General features: G+C 32.7%; 1 protein-coding gene across 1 annotated transcript; it reads right to left on the bottom strand.

The window, feature by feature from the left end:
- Window positions 1-331: 331 nt before the first annotated feature.
- K444DRAFT_613599 (uncharacterized protein) lies at window positions 332-1,582 on the bottom strand. Its single transcript, XM_024880383.1, has one exon. It carries the CDS (start codon window positions 1,539-1,541, stop codon window positions 510-512), a length of 1,032 nt encoding a protein of 343 aa, XP_024735654.1. The 5' UTR covers window positions 1,542-1,582; the 3' UTR covers window positions 332-509.
- Between the last annotated feature and the right edge of the window lie 12,051 nt (window positions 1,583-13,633).

The raw sequence follows: 13,633 nt of genomic DNA on the forward strand, positions 1-13,633 counted from the left end.
AGGCGACCTGTCTTTGTAAGGGCTCGAACTTTGATGTTTTGGGACTCCGTTGTATATGGAAATGCAAAACGGCCTATAGCGGAGACATATGAGAACAGTTGAACCATGATCTAAATCATATACCCTCCCTCCGGAGGGGAGAAGCACTTGCATACCCCGACCAACTACAGTCAAGTTTCATGGGGCTATGTGCGGCTATATAATTCCCTACAGCCGGGGCTACTTGAATCAGGTGGACGGGTATAACGTGAGATACCGGTTACCTGCCTTGCAGCCTTCCTTGGTCAGAAATTCCTTCCTGGGAAAGCGGCACATGTACCAGGTTTGGCACTGGGAAAATTGATACTTGCATTTTGTTCACTTTTTAAAAGTACAGGTTTTTAGGGACATCTGTTTGGCACACTCCAGAAAACGCTCCATTTCTCAGACCCTACCCAAAGACTCCTAACTCAAAACAACCCGAACGGTCAACACAGAACGCCATATCCACCCTGCCCGCGACCAGCATCCTACATGGACATGAACGAGGAGTCCCCGAGAGGCACAGGCAAATAATTCGACATGAGAAGGAAGTCATTCGTCATCGAACCCATCTGATACGTCGGCGAACCATAATCCGTCGAGTGCAAGATGTCATCTTCAGGCATCATGTTTGGCATGTAGTTGTAGTTGCAAGCCGGTACCGATCCTGGGATCTGAGCCAAGCTGGCGGGTGCCAATCCCGCCCATTGCGTCTGAGTCGCAGTTTCAGGTGGGGGACTGCTGCTGGAGAGTAAAAAATCGAATATCCTCATTACCCAGTTCGCTAGATCCCATCTCTCTCGTGCTTCGTTAATGACCATCTGACAGTTATCGAGCGCCGAGCGGGAGAGACGAGCGATCGAGTTTTGCAGTTGCTTGATACCGCGATAGAAGACGATCCCTGCGACAAAGAAGCCGGAGAATATCTCGTGTGGCATCATGCCTAGCATGGAGTTGGCAATAATAGTGAACGCTGTGGAGGAAATCATTTGCGCCGCCGATTCAGCAATCTGCGTAGACGAAAGGGAGACACTTGGGAGAAGTGATCCAATCTGAGATACTACACTTTCTGCGTCATCTCGTTTCTTGAGGTGGATGAGAATCAGTTGTTGGTGAAAAATGATTTTCAAGCTCATCGCAAAGATGTCTGTTGTTGGAGCTTGCTGCTCCCACCAACTCACAGTGCGAGGGAGTTCGGCCTGCCAAGTATCCATCAAATTGTGAAGATGGGTTGGCTGAGTGGTATTCTTGCTCGGTCCGAATTGCGCTTCGACGATCTTCCGAAGGATGAGAGACAATTTAGAGACCTGAATCTGATAATGGCCGTGTGATAGGCACTTTCCATGATCTTGCTTGCAACAATTTTCGTCATGTTCGAAATCTTCCAGGGTCAATGGTTCCGTATCGCACTGAGCTATGTTGAGTCGAAAAGGACGACCTAACAATGCCGCACAGTAGGCATCCCGCACGGCGAGGGCCCAGAATAATCGTTTCAGAAGGCTCCGCCGCTTGGTATCCATGTAGGTAGATGTATTGATTCGGTAGATTCCTAGAGATTCTGCAATAGTGACGCCAAAGCCGACCCAGGAACACGGGTTCCAGTAACTCTTCATCTGTGGCCCCCAAAACGAGAGCATAAGAACTGATTGAAGTAGCACAATTTTATTGGTCTCGTATCCAATGTCGAATAGTAGCTTTGCTTTGTCGTAAAAATGACGTCGCGCACGCCATCGCCCTTTAAAGCCAGCTCGATGGATCACGCTCAAGTCACAGAACGTTACTCCAATGAAGCAAACGGAGTGGAACAAAATCCAAGGCAAAATTCCAGCTTTGAACGACTCTTCAAACGCATTCAGATCAACAATGGAGTACAAGGGATAAAACCTCTCAACAAAGGCTGCAAAGATTGCATCCGAGACGTCACTCTGGGGTCGTTCAAAAGCGCCTTTTGCTTTGACATAACTGATATCCTCCGATGACAAATGCGAGGGATGGCCGTCAACCTCGATGGTCTTTGCGCCATCGCCTTTTGGAAAATGCGACCCGGCGTCGTGCAAAGCCGCATTGATGGTGTTATTGCCGCCTCGAGCCTCTTCGAGAGCAAAGGTCAGAGGGGATGCCCCGCTCATAAATATGACGCCACACTTTGCAGTGGCATCTTCAGGATTTTGGCTCCGCTGTTCCAGAAACCTCTCAAACATTGATGTGAGCGAGTCTCGATGATGGCGCAGTACTTCTAACGTTGCCCCACAGCTCTGTATCTCGTAAGCCTTCTCCGTGTCGTCCACTGTGGTAGACTCCATCGCTTGTGTGTTCATCGGCGGTGCCATTTCTTGCTGTGCTGAGCCGATGGGCATATCATTCTGATATGCTGTCTCGAGATTTTGCTGGCCCAGTACTGAGGCTAAGGATGGGGACTCGGAAGATAGCAGGCCCTCGTCAGACGATGCTGAAGCATTTGATGGCGGAGAGATGGAGCAGCGTGTGTTGTTTGGCACTTCATTGCCATTGGTTTTGGACGTAACTCTTTCATACGGACTCTGGAGACGAGGTTGCCTCGCATATGTACCTCGTTTTGAAGGAAGCAGAAGACAGTTGGGAGACTGGTCGACGCGACAACGGCTACATGGAATTCCAACCTCCGTCGCATCGCATCGCACCTTTCGCAGACTACATGTTTGACAAGCCCGAGATGCGCGCAGGCGAACAGGGCCGCGTTCGCCCTCTTCCGACATCTTCCAATCTTGATTTTTGAATGATCGTTGTTACCTGTGCGTAAAGCTGGCAGAACAATGCTTTGTATCGCGATGAGGGAATTGGCAATTTGTATAGAGAGGTAGATCGAAAGATCTCAATTGAATATGATGTGACAACAATAGACTGATTGTCCAAGGAGGTGAGATTGAAGCTGCACAAGGCGCATGTGCGAGCACGAAGCTGCATATTCAGAGTTCAGGCAAGGACTTAGAAAAGCTAGAGATACTAGCGGTGGGCTTTTTGCGCCAAGAGCAAATGGGGGAGGGGGGATCAGAATACGTAGGGCGCATGCACGGTTGGGGTTGTGCATCCTTAATTTGAGCGGCATCTGAGCACGCTTGAGACTGTGCGGGTCGGTATTAGGTGCGCTATCCGATCCGATCGACAACTACCCCGCCTTACACCAGGAATGGACTGTCGACGGTATCGCAACGAGACTAATCAACTATGGATCATGGGGCCACGAAAGGGAGTCTTTCATTTTGCGGGTATGGCTGAACATATCCAAAATTTTCGGGGTTTATTTGTCTTTACATCGTCCAAATTCGCATAAAAGCTAACTCGTAAGTATGTGCTGCTCAACTGACCCAATAGGTCTTATTTCTATCCTTTGTCCCTTCAGATCAGTGATCACTATGTTGGGAAATGCCCCAGCGAGACATTCAAACATGAGTGTTCATGGCTCGCATAAACCAACTTTGACTTGTGATTGGCGGTCGCTACCTCCACTTCTGGCTAGAAGATAGGGCAAAGGTGCGGCCTATATAGCCATACATCTGAGTGCGTGTCATATTCCCATTGCATGTAGCCGAGCAGGCTTGGCAACAATTAGTGGGAATTAATTAATTATTAATTGTTTATTAAAATAGTTACTAAAAGGCAATCATTAATTACTATTAATAAATAATCGATTATTACAACGCCTTTTGCCTTTATTTCTCTGTAATGGGCACACGTGATAGCGCATGGACAGGTGTCAGATATCATAGATCTAGTTTCCTATTTTAGGTAAAGCTTGCGATCGGAATCATACGGGCGATCGGAATTATACGGATTACATGGGATCGTATTTCCTAGTTAAGTAAAGTGCTTCGCAGGCTTGGCTAAGCACTAGGGAATATATAAGGAGACGCTTCTAGCTTTGGAAAGGGGCATCAATTAGTCTTTTATTAGAATCAATTCTTGGAATTAGTTACACTTGCAAGCGTTACTCTATAGCTTACTTACCTTAACTACTTATATATTACCCTGCTATTACATGCCTTACATTCTAATTAATCCAACCTTCGGGAAGCAGTTCATTATAAGGTAGTCAAGCTATTAATAGACAAAATATTAATAGCTAGAGTATTAACCAGAAGAAGCGCCTTTACTACCGCTAGGGCAATCTAACCGGGTATCCAGGGGAGCGCCCAGTCAAGTACTCTTCATACTACCTAATTAGGAGAAGGAAGTAGAACTTAGATATCCCTAGAACTAGCTAGTAGGATAATAATAACAGAGAAATTAGCGGCGGCTCGCTATTATATTACTAAGTTAGAAATAGAGATATAATAAAGAGAAGATCTAGAGAAGCTAGAAGCTTAGATCTATTATCTTAAAGATATTCGGATACCCGATATAGAATCCGTTATACTCCTGGTAGTACCCTTAATTTAGAAGGCTTTAAAAACCCAAAAACTACCTACTTACTAGAGAAAGAGTACTAAAGAAGCCCAGGATTTCTTCTATTAAGTAGAATTAAAGTAGTATAAAGATAGCGGAATTATCTAGACTACTAATATAATAAAGATTATATATTATACTTTCTATTTTAAGAATATAACTAGAAATATTTAGAAATATAAGAAGTAATTAGTAAATATTAATATTACGAATTAGAAGATCTTTATTAAGTTTATAAAGAATTCTATTTTAAATCCGAAAAATTATAATAATAATACTTTTACTAAATTTAAAGATACTAAATAATAGCTAGGCTAAAATATCTAAAGCTTTATATCTTACTTAAATAGCCTATTAGATAACTTAGAATATACGGGTTTATTATAAAAGTAGAATAACTTATTTAGTAGCTTAAGGCAGAAAATTCAGGATAAGATTAATTATTAAGGAAATATTTTATAAAAGAAAAAGAAGCTTATTTCTATTACTATAAAAATTAAGAATAATTTAAATCTATTTATTTAATAGAAATATAATAATAAGCTAATAGGATTATAAAAAAATATAAAAAAAATAAAAGAAAAGAGAAATAATAAAGGAAAATAAAAGAGAAATATATTTCTATTATAAGATTTATAAAACCGGAATAATAAAGATATAGTAATAGAGTCTAATATAATACCTATATTAGAATCTATAAAACCGGATATAATTTGCTTTACTTACTAGAAAAAGAATTATTATATTATTATTTATCTAAATTAGGGGAAACTAACTTACTATAACTATAATAAGTCTAGCTATAAATTATATAAGTGCCTAAAACTAAAGAAGCCAGGAAACGGATATATCCTATAATAGTTATATTTATTTATATTATAGAAAGTAAGACTCCTAAAACGAAAATAGTAATTAAGGTTATTATTAAAATAAGAAAAGATAAGTAAAGAGTTAAAGTATTAGTAAATTCGGGTATAGAGGCTAATTATATAAAGAGAAGATTAGTTTTAAATATAGGTATTCTATTAATATTAAAAGTAATTTCCTTATTCTTATTAGAAAGAAGAAGAATTCATTTATATAAAAATTATATTTTTAGAATTATTACTAAAAATATATTAGGGAACTAAAAAGAGGCTAATATATACTTTATATTATATAATTTTAATCTAAATTATATTAATATAATACTTGAATTTTTATAGCTTTACTAGATTAATTTTCTAATTTCTTTTAGGAAAATAATATAGAAATACTTAGATTTAATTATAGAAAATTAAAGTTCTAAATACTAGGAAATTTACTAAAGTAATAAAATATAAGATATATATTTTTCTATTAATTACTTATCTTATAATAGATAGCTAAAAAGTTATTACTATTATTACTAATAAAATAATTATATTTCCCAAGAAATATTAGAACGTTTTTTAAGTATTTTCTATAAAGGCTATAGATATATTACTCGACTATTATATAATAAAGTATTATATAGATCTAGAACTAGAGTTCTAACTATTATATAATTTTATATATACTTTATTAGAAAGAAAGCTTAAAGTTCTTCGGAAATATCTTAATACTAGCCTAGAAAAGAAATAGATTTATTATTTTACTAGTCTAGCTAGTACCCTATTTATATTTATTCTAAAGAAAGAAGGCGGCCTATATTTATATATTAATTACTAAAGTCTAAATAGGGTTACTATTAAGAACTAAATACTATTATTACTTATTAGTAAAACTATAAATAAGCTTTATAAAATAAAAATATATATAAAGCTAGACTTAAAAAATATTTACTATTAGTTATAAATATAGAAGAGTAATAAGTAAAAAATAGTATTCTAAATATATTATAAATATTTTAAATACTATATTATATTCTTTAGACTATCTAATACTTTAGTAATATTTCAGGTATATATTAACTATATACTAGTAAGCTTTATAAATATTATTTATATAGTTTATCTAGATAATATTTTAATTTATTTAGAAGATCTAAAATAATATATAATAGTAATCTAATATATATTCGAGTAGTTATAATAATACTAGCTTTTTATAAACTTGGCAAAATATAAGTTTAATATAGAAAGAGTAAAGTTTCTAGGATTTATAATTAGTTTAGATAATATAGAAATAGAAGCTAGCCGGATTATAGCTATTAGGGAATAGTTAGTCCTAAAAAATAATATTTGAAAAGTTTAAGTATTTCTGGGTTTTACTAACTTCTACTAGAGGTTTATTTATAAATACTTTAGAATAGTAAAAGAATTAACTAATTTATTAAAAACTAGTAGAAATCTATAATATTATTTTAGCTAGATAAAGAAAGCAGATAAGGCTTTTAAGGAACTATAAATTATATTTATAATAGCACTAATTCTTTATTATTTTAAGCTAGCCTTAAAGATTTATATAGAAATAAATATTTTAGGATTTATAATTATAAGTATAATTTCCTAGCTTTTTAGTAAAAGAGCGAAAGCCAGATAATACTTTATTACTTTCTATTTAAAAAAGATAACTATAATTAAGAATAGATATAAAATATATAATTTAGAACTTTTAGCTATTATTCTAGTATTTTATATTTAGTAATATTATTTAATATATATCTAATATATTATTATTATTAAAATAGATTATAATAACTTGAAATACTTTATAATTAAAAGAAAACTAAATAATTAATAAATAAGATAGATAGAGAAGCTAGCTATCTTTAACTTTATCTTAAAATACTAGCCGAAATATAATAATTTTACTAATAGGCTATTAAGAAGGCTAGACTTTATAGCAGGTATAAATAAAGATATTTTATTACTTATACTTTATAATAAGCTATAGAATATAAAATAGAAAGCCCTATAAGTAGTAATAATAGGATACTATATTATTTCTATAATACCGTAATTTAAGGCCTAGAAAAAAGAAAATAGATACTTCTTAATTAGTAAAATACTAAGGAATTCCGAAAAGAAAGTCTATTTTAGTAATAAAATAATACCGGAAATATTATTACTTGAGCCTATTATTAATATAGCTAGTTATAAATAGTATATGTTATAGATTCTAGCTATATAGATAGCTAGGTCTGAAATAGTATATAAAGAAAGTAAAGAGATATTACTTAAATTACTATTATAGTACTAAAGGTTTAATTTATTAATATAATACTAGTAGTATAAATAGTTCTTAAAAAAGACTTTTACTAGAACTATTAAGACTTGGAAACTTAATATATTTGAATTATTAAAATATTGGAATACTATTTATATATTAAATAAGCCGGCTTTTAAAAAAGAATTACTATAAGCTAATTATAATAATTCTATAAATAGGTATTTTAGTATTAGTAAAATACTAGAGATTTTCTAGAGAAAGTACTTCTAGTAAAGTATAAAAAAGAATATAAAAAACTATATTAGAACTTGCTTTATATATTAATAGACTAAAATAAAGAAATATTTACTATATAGTATACTTAGTTTATTTTCTCTTTCCTTTAAGCTATAGTAAGAAATTACTATAAACTTTATTATAGGACTGCCCTCTTTTAAGTTTCGCGGCAAGATATATAATTCTATACTTATTATTATTAATAAATATATAAAAATAGTATAATATATTTCGATTATTAAGAAAATCTCGATTCCTGAATTAGTAGAGCTATTTATATATTATATTATTAAAGACTTTAATATATTTACTAGTATAATCTCTAATAGAGAATCTGTTTTTATAAGCAAGTTTTAGTTAAGTTTATACTTTTACTTAAAGATTTAATAATAGCTAAATATAGTATTTTATTTATAAACTAATAAATAAATAAAGAATCTAAACCAAATTCTAGAATAGTACTTAAAGTACTATACTAGTATAATATATATAAGGTTATATATAACTTAAGAATATATAATAAACCTCAGATATTACGGGTATTAATTAGGGAGATTAGTAGTTCTTTGACTTTACAACTAACTACTATTTATATTATAAGTATTAAACTTATAAATTACTAATTATATATATATTATTAGGGCCTTCTATTTAGAGGAGGCTTTCCTAGACCTTATAAGAGAAATAGAGATTAGTTCTATACTAAATTTAATACTATAGTTTTATAATTTACTAATTTATTCTATTATTTTATTACCTACCGAAAAATATCTTATAAGCTAATCTCTCTATTCTTAAAGGAAGTAGTTTAATAAGTAATTATATCTCAAAATCTGCAAAATATATAATTTCTTACTAGAGCTATTTCTATAGAGGAAGTCGACTAGATTAATCCCGATATAAATAATAGTAAAGGCTTGTCTAATACTTTTAATAGAGTCTTTTAGAAGTTTCTGAGAGCTAGTAATAATAATAGAAATAATCCCAGTAATAATTAAGATACCGAGATTAATACTCAAATTATTATTACCTAAGCTATAGAATAGAGATTATATACTAAAGTCAAAGTACTCTAATAAAAGCAAGAATTAGTAAATGCAATTAACTAATATATCTTATAATTAAAGTAATATAAGAGTATTTTTAGAAGTATCTTATAATTTACTATATCTTATAGAAACTCTATTTATAAATCTATTCTATTTTCTTTAGTAATTCTTACTAGGAAACTTCCCGAAATAGGATTAAAACCTATCTCCTTTTCTAATATAATAAGCTTTAAAAGTAATCTTAATACTATTTATTAGAAGCTATTATATAATATTCTAAAGATATATTTGGACTAAGAGAAGCTTTTTAAGATCTAGATATCTGACTTATATTATAGAAAGTTTCTTAAGAAATAGAGAATATTTATATCTTCTTAGAAAGTAGTCTTTAGGACCTAATCTTAGACTTATAATAGATACTCTTCTAGAATTAATTTTACTATAAGTGCTTTTAGGAACGAATCTTATAATACTTGAAAGGCTATAATAAAGTAAAGCCTATTATTATATAAGGTCTATTAGAAGTAATTTAAGGCCTATTTAGCTAATATATTTCAAGTATTTTAAACCTATTAATAAGATACCTTTAAAGAGCTCCGAGATCTTTATTAGAAAGATAATAAGATAGTTACTAAGTTATATACTCGAATAATTAGTTTCGAAGTTAACTAGAACCTATATCCTAAGAGAAACCGGATCCGGATTCTTAATATTATTTTATCTAACTATAAGACTTATTAGATACTTGTATTTATTCTCTTAAGAAATAAGGTAATATCTATTTCTAAATAGCTTAAAAAAGCTTAGAAAGCAGAATATACTACTTATTCTAAATTAAGGAAAGTAAAGGCAAAAGAGTCTAATAAGAATAATTCTGCCTCTAAGAACTCTGATTTAGTAAATTCTAATTTATAAGGCCGTTAAAAAAGAAAGAATAAATTCTGAAAATTATATAAGAAATTCTTAGATAATATTTTGGCCTCTTTAAGGCCTTAATAGAATACTAGTTTTACTTTAGGTATAGTTTATTAGACTTATAAATAGAAAGGGTACTTCTTAGGAAATATAAAGTATTCTAAATATATTAAATAGGCTTGGCAAAACCCTAATAAAGCCAAAACTATAGAAGAGTTAAGGCGTCTATAAAAGCAAGTTAATACTATTACTATAGAGAAATACTTTAGAGGAAACTTTTCTAAAGAATAGAGAAAAAGAAAGGCCAAATCTTAAATATTAATAATTTTGGCTATAATAAAAAAGATATATTACTTTATATAACTATTCAAGTAAGATTAATATAGCCAGAAATAAGTACCTTAAAGATATATAATAAACTTAGTAATACCGGGTCAGATTATAATTTCCTTAATAATAATTAGGCTTAAAGCCGAGGCTTTATTACCTTAGCTAAATATAACTAAGAATTTGTAATCTTTTATAGAAACAGATTTAAGGTCTATTAAGCCTATAATCTTGAGGTATTTATTATAGATAATTATAGTAAAATATATTCTTTTAGGCTCCGGTTCTATAGGTATAAGAATATTAGCTCTTATAGCCTTATCTTTAGTATAGAATTTTATAAAGTAATTCTTATATAATATATAAACTATATTAAGAAATAATAGATATATATACTTATATAGCCTAATAATATTAAGATTCTAATACTAAAAGAATTTGGTAAGGAGCTTAACCGGTATTCTAAGCTAGTATCTTAAGTCTTATTCTTAACTAAAGGCAAATATAACTATTCTAGATAATAGGCTTTATATATTTATAATAATTACCAGGTCTTTATCTTATTATATAGTTCTAGTAATATTAAATAGAAGTTTTTAATATAATAAATTAATATCTTCTGGAAAGGGGCCTTAGAGATATTTATTTACCTCCGGAATAATAAATATAAAGACTTTTTAAAGGGTTTTAATCCTAATAAAGCTTTGGAACTTCCTAATCTTAGTAGTATTAAATACTTTATTAATATAGATAGTATAGTTCCATATAAATCTTTATATAATCTATTAGAGATCTAACTAGAAGTATTATATTTGTATTTATAAGATATATTTTATAAATATTAGATAAGGCCTAGTAAAAGTCTAGTAAAGGCGCCTATTCTTTTTATTCCCAAGAAAAATAGAGAACTATATCTTTATATTAATTATTATAAACTTAATTAAGTTATAATTAAGAATCGGCATCTGCTTTCTTTTATTAATAAGACCCTTAACCGGCTTTAAGAAGCCAAGATCTTTATAAAGCTAGATCTTAAGAATATATATTATTAAATAAGAATTTATAAAAAATATAAATAAAAGACAGCTTTTAGGACCTACTATAGCTATTTTAAATATCTTATAATGTCTTTTAGGCTAGCTAATATACTAGCTATATTTTAAGCATATATTAATACTATACTTATAAGGCTTCTAGATTATTTTATAATTATTTATTTAGATAATATTATAGTAGGGATTTTACCCCTATTAGTTACGTGGTTCTGTCATATGACCTCCGGACGTCCGCAGTCCGTAACCCGCTTATATATTACCCCTCTTTCCTTCTTAGTTTAGAAATCAACTAACCTTCACTCCCTAATTCCACGTCTCACTCGTACGCTGTGATCCCACGCTGTGGAAGCCCATTCTATACTCTATATTACTCCGTATTCTATATCCCTATTATATTAGCGACCCAGGGAAGATCATATTCTGGAGCTCTATCCTCATATATCTCCCTCGTAGTCGTGGGATCACAATCATAATTCAAGCTTTAATTGCATTATTCGTACGACGATAATAACCTCTCCTGTTTGGTTCAAGACTTTCTCTTATTAGTCCTTTTACGACTATCTTTAAGCGTACCGCTTTTCCGCTAATTTTACGGACGCCGTAATATTATCTTCTGCTTCTCTATTCTCTACTAAGCTTTAGCTTTACGATTTAGCCCTAATTACATTAATTTCGTACGATGATAATGTCTTTTATTGGTTCAAGACTCTCCTCTTACGCCTGAATTATTACTGCTTTGCACTTACTTTGATTTCCGCTGATTCTACGGACGACGCAATTTCGTCTTCTCGTCTTCTACTTCTCTATTCTCTCTTGCCAAGTATTACGATTCAGGCTTTAATTGCGTTATTCGTATGACAACGATAACCTCTCCTGTTTAGTTCAAAACTCTCTCTTTTACTTACTTTCACGACTACCTTCAAGCGTACCGAGTTTTAGCTAATTCCACGGACGCCGCAATCTCGTCTTCTCTACTTCTCTGTTCTCTCCTGCCAAGCTTTAGGATTTAGCCCCAATTATATCAATTCCGTACGATTTCGACGTCCTTTATTGGTTCAAGACTGTCTTCTTACGGCTTAATTATAACTACTTTGCATTCGCTTCAATTTCTATTGATTTCGCCGATTGCGTAATGGCAACCACCCTTCCTGTCGACTTCTCCGATTCCCCTTTATTTATGAAGCTAGATGCTTTATAACTCTCTCGTTCTTACTTTCAATATATCGATGAGCTCGTATAATACAGAGATCCTTCCGATTCTGATGTTCAGAGCCTTCTTGCTTACTATAAAGAACTGCTCCGGCAAGAGCTCAATTATATATGCCTTGGAATCGTATCTTTTACGATTCTTTCCCCTCCTTCGCATCTCTCTCCCGATTGGCTACACGATATTAAGACTCCTCCGCCTCTATCTTCTCCTTTGCCTTTAGCTTCTCCTGCTACGCAACTACAAGAGTATAAGTCTCTATTTCAGACGGACGAAGACGACGAGATGCCGGTATGGGTTAGTCAAGTGGTGGCATATATAATACGCAAAGCTGGGGCTATTTGGTGGGCATAAGTGGATAATTCCGTACGATTTCGACGATTTTCGACCCTCCTTTACTCCCCCTTATTCAATTCCAAGCCCAGTAATTTCTGTAGTTACTATAGTAATTACAGAGGTTCCTGGCACATACTTCACTTTACGATTCCCTCTCCGATTCCCTCTCCGATTTACGAACCGTTCTCTCCTTCGATTCCCCTTTTACGTACAATTTCGGCAGCTCCCGATACTCCTTTACCTTCTCCTTATTCGATTCCAAGTCCAGTGATTTCTGTGGTTGCTATAGCAGTTACAGTGGTTTCTGGTACACACTTCACTTTACGCTTCCCTTTTCGATTTACGGTTCTCTTCTCCGATTTACGGTTCCCTCTTCCGATTTTCGAACCTCCCCCTATTTTTTTTAAGACCAGTAATGCTTGCTTTACGGTGGTAATAGCAGAGGTGCTAGCATAGATATTTCGTACGATTGAGTGGTGCTTTAGGCACGATTTTTATGATGCGGTAGAGAAAGAGAGAGAGTATTTCCTTGTGCTTTGGGCACGTTTAGTATCAAAAGAGAGAGCGTTTCCTTGTACTTTGGGTACGTTTAGCGTCAAAGCGAGTGTTTCCTTGTACTTTGGGTACGTTTAGCGTTAAAGAGAGTGTTTCCTTGTACTTTGGGTACGCTTAGTGTTAAAGAGAGTGTTTCCTTGTACTTCGGGTACGCTTAGTGTCAGAGAGTGTGTTTCCTTGTGCTTTGGGCACGTTTAGTGTTAAAGAGTGTCTACTAGTGCTCCGGTATAATTCGTACGATGCGGCAGAGAGAGTGTTTCCTTGTACTTTGGGCACGTTTAGTGTTAAAAGAGAGAGTGTCTCCTTGTACTTTGGGTACGCTTAGTGTTAAAGAGAGA

Source organism: Hyaloscypha bicolor (genome assembly GCF_002865645.1).
Source record: "Hyaloscypha bicolor E unplaced genomic scaffold K444scaffold_87, whole genome shotgun sequence".
In the NCBI taxonomy this organism is placed as follows: domain Eukaryota; kingdom Fungi; phylum Ascomycota; class Leotiomycetes; order Helotiales; family Hyaloscyphaceae; genus Hyaloscypha; species Hyaloscypha bicolor.

What these genes read in the sequence shown, in the direction of transcription:
- K444DRAFT_613599 (XM_024880383.1), bottom strand. Translation starts at nt 1,541, where the DNA reads ATGGATACCAAGCGGCGGAGCCTTCTGAAACGATTATTCTGGGCCCTC.